Raw genomic sequence first — 8,378 nt, forward strand, 5'->3', positions numbered from 1 at the left:
TGTCAATGACGTCAAGAAGGACCCACCGCCTCAAACTCTGTTGTAGCCGCTTTCTGATTGGCTGTGCGCAAGGGTATGTAAGTGACGTCAGTTTTACAGATCAGTGACTGCAGTTACATATAACGGACAGAGGGGGAGCCACAGAGGCCATGGAAAATACCCAGTGACCTTAGTAATAAATGAGCAAATCTGCAGATTTTGTTGGTTACAAACATTAAGGAAATGCATTAGTTGCTGATCCAACTTTTACAGCCGATTGGACGGTCAGACGCTTTAAAGCATGGGAACAGCAACTGGATTTTCTACCTTTATTTAAATAAATAAATAAATATGATGATGATTATTGTAATATATAAATCTAATATAAATCTTATTATAATATTAATGTAAATAATATTATTATTATATAATAAATATATATGGCCAAAGGCCAAACACCAACACCACAGTTGCTGACAGTATACCATAAACTTTAAAGAATATTAAAAATATATATATATATACTACAATACTTGCCATCACTATCACACATATAATATGTGGATGGGTTAACCTAACCTAACCTAACCCGTATGTGTGAATGAGATGTCAAAATTTCAATGAATAATTCTAAATTATAAATGTGTGCCTCTAACACACCACCAGAGGACATCATTGCTCAAGTAATTATAGTGAAATGTTGACTGTGCAAATGAAATGTCTAAATGGACTTAAAACTTTAATTTTATCTTAAGTCTTTGCTTGCATCAGATTTTGTGTTGTTGACATGTAAACAACTAAATTAAAACACAAATCTCCCTTCTAAAATTACAAATATCCTTTAGCAATTTTTCTAATAAGAAATACTATACAAAAATTGACAAATAATGCTGAGGGGTTGTTAATGCAAAGCCAATCCAAATAATGCGTCAGTGCATGATATAAATGAACAATATAAGGTCAGGGCAAAGCATTTAAACAGTTCTTCATCACTTGAGTGAATGAGCTGGAAAGCTTGATGAATTTAAAATTCATTAAAAAACAAAAACAACTTTGCATTTTAAATCCGTATCGTTATAATATCGAAAACCCGTGTTATCTATGCAAAACACCATTGCATTAAAAAACACATGCTATTCTTCAGTGTAGAGAGTGACACAATAAAAGCGTCAGACCAATGGGAGAAGCCGCTGAATCCGTCATGCGTCTGATCAGATGTGGAGTTGAGAGGAAACGCACTTCTGTGAAAGATCGTGTTTCTTTTGGACTGTAACTGCTGATATTTGTGTTGACTGTACTGAGTTTCATTGCATCCATGCATAAATTTTCACCCGAACGCCTTCAGGGTCATTGGTTCTGCGTTTGCTGAACGGTGAGTTTTAACGATTTTCTTCCGGCAAAACCGTTACTTCTGATCTGTCAGTGTTACAATTAGTTTGTCTTATTATTTTGTGTAACAATAACCTTGCACCATAGATGAATATCTTGTGTTTTCATTCTAAATGACACAATTTTCAGTGTTATTATTTTAAGAAACTTCCGTATTTGCTGTGTGTTTCTACAACATGGAAATGTTTCTTTCAGTTTACTCTTGCAAACTGGTCAGTGTAGGAAACAAATTGATTGCAGTGACATTCCTATTGCGTTATTTGCTAACTTAATTTTTATACATATATATATATATATATATATATATATACACTTTCACTTTATGAAGGGAAGTCATTAAAGCAGGAAGCAAAAGTGTGGTAAGCCCTTCAAACATCATCAACAATATATATATATATATATATATGTGTGTGTGTGTGTGTGTGTGTGTGTGTTTCTTTGTTGATGATATTTGAAGGGCTTCTTTTGCATAAAGTGAAAGTTAACTCAGATTACATAGGGTGTTACATAATGAATAGGTCTGGAACTTTTTATTTATTTTTTTTTATCTAGAAGCACACATGCACCTGCTATATAGTTATTTTTAAAAGCTGGTGTCTCTCTCTCTCTCCATATATATATATATATAGTATCAGTCACGCAGTCATTGCCAAACATTCAGGATGGGTGTGGGGTTAATAGTTAGAATAAAAATTGTTCATTGTCAAAATATTGTGATGGTGGCGTATGGTGGCTTTTCATATATATGCATGAAAAAAAAAAGCTGCCCTAGTCCTTTGTGTAAAAAAAACGTACTTTTTCTAATTTAGCATTGGTTATGGAACACCAAGCCAGTGATGATGAACCACCAGTAGTTCGCAGAGAGGAAAATAAGAGGAGAAGAAGAAAGATGAAAGCGTTTACTTCTGCCTCCGCTGTATCGACGGATCAAATAGCTGTAGAGTTTGTTCTTCCCACCAGCGATAAAAACAGCAAGTACCCAGACACATTGCACTTGGACGTTACTGGCAACTGGACAGTGGAGCAGCTGAAGGTTCAGATCTGGCACAGAGCTGTAACCACTAAGTTGTGCCCTGAATTTTACCAAAAATACTCTCCGGACCACTGCATGCTGCTCTACCAGAAGAAAGGCAACTGGTATGAGATATACGACAAGCAGCAGGTATTCCAAACCCTTGACTGTATCAGATATTGGAAAGCATTGAGAAAAGAGGTCGGTAAGATTCACCTGGTTGTAAGAACGCAGCCTTCTGAGGATTCGCTTCAATATCAACGGTTTCTGAACCACCTAATTGGATATGATGTAACAGATGTCAGTAACGTCCATGACGACGAACTGGAGTTCACGCGAAGAAAGCTACTGACCCCTCGGAAAATTGAGCTGTCTGATCGAGATCCCAAACTTTACTCAACGGATCCCTGGATAACCTCAAAGCCTCTCCCTGAATACCTGCTGAGCAAAATAAGCAACAATCACATCCTGGTTGTGATACACAAGGACACAACAAGCCAGACTATTAAGGTGTCTATAGATGACACGCCTGTCCAGGTTCTTCAAAATTTCTTCAACAAAATCACTAAAAAGCGAGCACTTTTAGGCATATCGGAAGATGTCAGCGAATCCGATTTTGTCTTGAGGGTTTGTGGGAGAGAGGAATACCTATATGGCAACTACGCCATCAAAGATTTCCACTGGATCAGACAGTGTCTTAAAAATGGTGAAGAGATCCATTTGGTTTTAGAGCATCCTCTAGACCCAGAACAAGACGTGGTCCAAAAAGAGGAATGGTCTCAGGTCGATGATTGCACTGGAGTCGCTGGTACTCATGAACAACTGACCATCACTGAGAAAGACCACGAGAAGGTGTTTACCATCTCCCTTTGGGACTGCAATCGTAAATTCAGGGTGAAGATCTTGGGGATTGACATACCAGTGCTGCCACGTAATTCCGAGATGATTGTGTTTGTAGAAGCAAGTATTTTCCACGGACAACAGCTGCTGGCCCAAGAAAGGACAACTTCCAAACCCTTCACGGAGGAGGTGCTCTGGAACACCTGGTTGGAGTTCAACATAAAGATCAAGGACTTACCCAAAGGTGCCCGACTTAGCCTGCAGGTGTCCTGTGGAAAAGCGCAGACTCAAACGTCCAAGGAAAACGAATGCAAAAACAAGAGCCGCTTGCTATACTATGTCAACCTGCTAATGGTGGACCACCGCTCCCTGCTCAGGCAGGGCGAGTTCATCTTGCACATGTGGAAGATGCCTGAGAAGAGTGAAGACAACAGCAGCGTTAACGCAGACAAACTTACGTCCGCAACCAACCCGGACAAGGAAAGCTCCATGGCTGTTGCCATTCTCCTGGACAAGTACTGCTACCCAGTGGCTCTTCCCAAGAGCAAGGATTCTCCCGATTCGGAAATGGAAGGGGAGCGAGGACAAAGAGAGATGCCCAATCATTTGCGCAAACAGTTCGAGCAGATTATTGCCACCGACCCTTTGCATCCGCTCAGCTCTGAAGACAAAGAATTGCTTTGGCACTTTCGGCAGGAGTGCATGAAGGATCCCAAAGCCTATCCGAAGTTTCTTTCCTCGGTTAAGTGGGGCAAACAAGAGGCTGTTGCAATAACGCACTGTCTCCTGGAGAGGAGCACCATGTGGGACCGAAGCTCGCTTGATGTGGGTTTGGCGTTGCAGTTACTGGACTGCCACTTCTCTGATGAAAATGTGCGCACATTGGCCGTCCGGAAGTTGGAGACTCTTGAAGATGACGATGTCCTGCGGTATCTTCTGCAGCTTGTTCAGGTGAGGCTCGGGTATTCAAACACACTGTTGTTTTTGTTTGCATAACTGCTCAGACATAACAACTCGACATTAACATAAAATCTTCAGCTGGCTATTAAAATGAGCATGCAAAGTGAATATTTACATGAAATGAGCCACGCCATGTAATGTGACGCTTTTGTGCAACTCAGAGAATCTTAATTTTCTTTGCTGCTTATTTGTTTTGTAGGCTGTAAAATTCGAACCGTACCATGACAGTGCACTCGCCAGGTTTCTTCTCAAGCGTGCGCTTCGAGTAAGTCAGAACCTCATCCGTCTACAGTGAGTTTTTAAAGTGTTTTTGGTTTAACCTATTGTGACTCCTTCACAGAGTAAGCGGATTGGCCATTTCTTGTTCTGGTTCCTGCGTAGCGAAATCGCTCAATCCATGCACTATCAGCAGAGGTATGCCGTAATACTTGAAGCTTACCTCCGTGGCTGTGGTGAAGCCATGCTCCAGGACTTAAGGAAGCAAGTGGAGATGACAGAGGCCTTGCAAAAAGTCACTCGTGAGATTAAGCAAATGTCGGCTGAGAAGTATGATGTGTCAGCACAAGGTGACAACAACAGCCAGTATTTGTCCCTAGCATATGGCAGTAGGCCAGTGCAGTACACATCTAATGTTGCGGGAACACTGTAGTTGTTTTTCAGATGCGTCAGAAACTGGAATGTCTGCAGACGTCAGGGTTACCGGACAGCTTTAAAGTGCCTTATGACCCAGGCTTACGGGCAGGGGCACTTGTGGTATGTAAAACCATACCATCTCTTCCATTTTAGTTGCTACTAAGCTACAGTGCTTCTAAGTTCTACACATGCTAATTGGCCCCATTGACCACAAGTGTTGTCAGCAGCTTGTATTGAACCCTGAATATTTATTTAACATCCTCTAAAAGTAAGAAACAGTTTTTTATTAACAGTCCTGGCTAATGCACCCATTAATTAATATATTAATTGTAGATCGAGCAATGCAAAGTGATGGCATCCAAGAAGAAACCATTGTGGCTGCAGTTCAAACGAGCTGACCCGACCACCTTGTCACATGACACAATTGGGATAATCTTTAAAGACGGGGATGACCTTCGTCAGGATATGCTGATATTACAGGTAGACATCATTTAAATGCATGCTAGTAATCATGATCGACATTATCAGTGGTGTCTTTCAAATTGGCTTTTTTTCCCTCACAGATTTTACTCATAATGGAGTCTATTTGGGAGCTGGAGTCCTTGGATCTTTCCTTGTTACCATATGGATGCATTTCCACTGGAAATAAAATTGGTAGTTGTGGTTGATGTGTTAAGCAACAGCAATTAAAGATCTGTAAATGCATCCCACCCTGCTGTGAGTCAGATAACATAACATGTTGAATTCCCGATCCTCCGCTTCTAGGAATGATTGAAATAGTGAAGGATGCCACTACTATTGCTAACATTCAGCAAAGTACTGTCGGGAACACCGGAGCTTTTAAAGATGAGATCCTCAGCCAGTGGCTTCGTGAAAAGTGCGTGAACGAGGAGAAGGTATGTTATTTACCATTTATACTGTTGAATGTGCTAAAGAGGAAGGAAACCGGTCACGTCCTGGTGCATTGGTGTCTCTGTATGAGGCCTTTGTGGAGACTAAACACAGCACCTACACATCATTGTGCTATTTTTAAACAGTCTATCTTGACTTGTGTACCATCGTCTGTGGGTTTGGACGAGCTCACATTCTGATAAGGGGTTAGATCATACGTCAGATGTTTGCTGAATGCAAATGTGAAACATTTTTTTTCACCCCATACCACTTCTTCAGTTTCAGCAGGCTGTTGAACGCTTTGTGTTCTCTTGTGGAGGTTATTGCGTGGCAACTTATGTCCTGGGCATCGGTGATCGTCACAATGACAACATAATGATCACAGAGACAGGTAATTATTGTTATTACAGGAAGCTCTGCTGCTGTTAAAGGAATATTCCAGGCTCTGTGAAAGTTAAGCTCAGTTCATAGCATTTGGGGAGTAGTTTCACTCATCCTTCCTTTAAAAAATAAATAAATAAATTGGTTCACAGTGAGGTACTTACAATTGAAGTGAATCAGTTTTGTTATTATTAACCAAAACTATTATCTGTGATTAAAATAAAGCTGAAATAAAATAATAATAAAATAAAACAATATTTATGTTGTATGAAATAATAAAGTATAAAAAACATTACAATATATATATATATTATATATATCTTTTAAGATATGTTAATATGATTTTGGTATGGAAAAAATTTATAATTTATTGACTTTTTTCTGTATAAAGTTATAACCAGTTTTACAACATTAAATGTCATATACTTTAAAACAACAAAATGACTGTAAAAATTCTGATTTAAAAAGCTGCACAGCTCAAATAATACACAAGTTTTAACACAATAATTGTGTAAATGTGCATCCACCAAAAATGCCATTTCCATTAACTTGCATTGTGCATTGATATATGCTTTATAAAAAATAAAAAAATGATGCTAATTACAATTATGCAGCAAATGCTGACGTTTGAGCTCAACTCTTTCTTGAAACCTGAATTTTTCATTAGTTAACCAGTTCAAGAAGCATTAACATAATGCATGTGTTTTCAACTAGGTAACCTCTTCCACATTGATTTCGGTCACATTCTCGGAAACTACAAGAGTTTTTTGGGGATCAGCAAGGAGCGAGTTCCTTTTGTGCTGACTCCTGATTTCCTCTATGTGATGTGCACAACGGGCAAAAAAAGCAGCCCTAATTTTCTCCAGTTTCAGGTACGTTCATTTTATTTCACCTGTTAGACTCCTCTGCTGTGACTAAACGTAATCTCCCTCTTCCTCTTCACAGAACGTTTGCCTGAAGGCATATCTGGCTCTGAGACACCACACCAACCTGCTGATCATCCTGTTCTCCATGATGATGATGACCGGCATGCCTCAGCTGTCCAGCAAGGAGGACATTGAGTACATACGGGAAGCACTGACAGTCGGACAGTCAGAGGACGAGGCCAAACAACACTTCTTGGACCAAATCGAGATCTGCAGGGACAAGGGTTGGACGGTGCAGTTCAACTGGTTCCTACACTTGGTGCTAGGCATTAAACAAGGTGTGGAGAAACGTTCAACTTGAAGACAAAAAGTACATTTATGTGTTTTTTTTTAATTAATGGCACTTTTTAAAGTGTTCAGTTGCTGTATTTTTCGAAATTTGCTTTTTAAAGACCTAAATTATATTATTATTTAATGCACGTACATCATGCATTATGTTGTTTTTAATACTTCTTGCTGTCTTTGTACTATCTTGCGCTGTAGTGCAATACCATTTTGAATTGGGTCTGTTTAAATGCATTAAAAGGCTATAAATAGCCAAAGTCAGTAGAAGAGCTGATATTTTTCACTGGTGTACATTTAGAGATGGACCACCAAAGAATTTTATTTCTGTCTCTAATATGACTTGGACCTATCAGCGTGGATGCAGCATTATGCAAAAAGTTTTATTCACAGATGTCATGGCTGAAATCTCTTATTTGCATTTATTTGTCACCCTTTAGATAATTTATTCTGTATGTAAATGTGTCTCATAATAAGGTGTGATAAAAGGCATAGTATGTATCTGGTCATGCGATGAAACCAAAAAAAAAAAAAAAAAAATATATATATATATATATATATATATATATATATATATATATATATATATATATATATATATATATATATATATATATATATGTGTGTGTGTGTGTGTGTGTGTGTGTGTGTGTGTGTATGTATATATATATATATATATATATATATAATAAAAATAAAGGTATGTGGAAATTATATTGATTACAATTATTAACTATAATCTTTAGCATTTAGTATATATTTAATCAGCTGGATCATTTATTTTATATATAGATATGTCCCACATCAACATGAAATATATTTTTAAAATACATATTTAATAACTTTATATTAAAAAGCTTTGTAAATAAACGGTGTCAATGTGTCTGTCGGTTATTCAGCTCAATTTATTTTTTATTTTAACAAAAAAATGTCTGCATGCATTAAATATGTTCTTTATATGATGCAAAGTCAAAGGGGTCCAAAGTTATTATTATTTTTTTTTGTATCCCATGCACATTAATTATCAAAAAAAACTATTATTTTGTGTTTTAAAGAATAAAATAAAGTCGTACTGGTTTGCAATT

General features: G+C 38.0%; 1 protein-coding gene across 1 annotated transcript; it reads left to right on the forward strand.

Moving 5' to 3' along the window:
• Positions 1-1,166: 1,166 nt before the first annotated feature.
• Positions 1,167-7,557, forward strand: LOC127978781 (phosphatidylinositol 4,5-bisphosphate 3-kinase catalytic subunit gamma isoform). The gene is made up of 11 exons (XM_052583684.1): positions 1,167-1,351; positions 2,178-4,171; positions 4,380-4,445; positions 4,521-4,746; positions 4,830-4,933; positions 5,147-5,293; positions 5,377-5,467; positions 5,579-5,709; positions 5,984-6,095; positions 6,800-6,957; positions 7,031-7,557. The coding sequence occupies exons 2-11, from the start codon at positions 2,186-2,188 to the stop codon at positions 7,310-7,312; spliced, it is 3,303 nt and encodes a 1,100-aa protein (XP_052439644.1). The 5' UTR covers positions 1,167-1,351; positions 2,178-2,185; the 3' UTR covers positions 7,313-7,557.
• The last annotated feature ends 821 nt before the right edge of the window (positions 7,558-8,378 follow it).

This window comes from Carassius gibelio, chromosome A4 (assembly GCF_023724105.1).
Source record: "Carassius gibelio isolate Cgi1373 ecotype wild population from Czech Republic chromosome A4, carGib1.2-hapl.c, whole genome shotgun sequence".
In the NCBI taxonomy this organism is placed as follows: Eukaryota; Metazoa; Chordata; class Actinopteri; order Cypriniformes; family Cyprinidae; genus Carassius; species Carassius gibelio.

Coding starts and splice junctions, on each gene's coding strand:
- LOC127978781 (XM_052583684.1), top strand. CDS start 2,186: ATGGAACACCAAGCCAGTGATGATGAACCACCAGTAGTTCGCAGAGAG. Junction 4,747..4,829: donor GTATGATGTGTCAGCACAAG/GTGACAACAACA, acceptor GGAACACTGTAG/TTGTTTTTCAGATGCGTCAG. Junction 5,710..5,983: donor AGTGCGTGAACGAGGAGAAG/GTATGTTATTTA, acceptor CCACTTCTTCAG/TTTCAGCAGGCTGTTGAACG.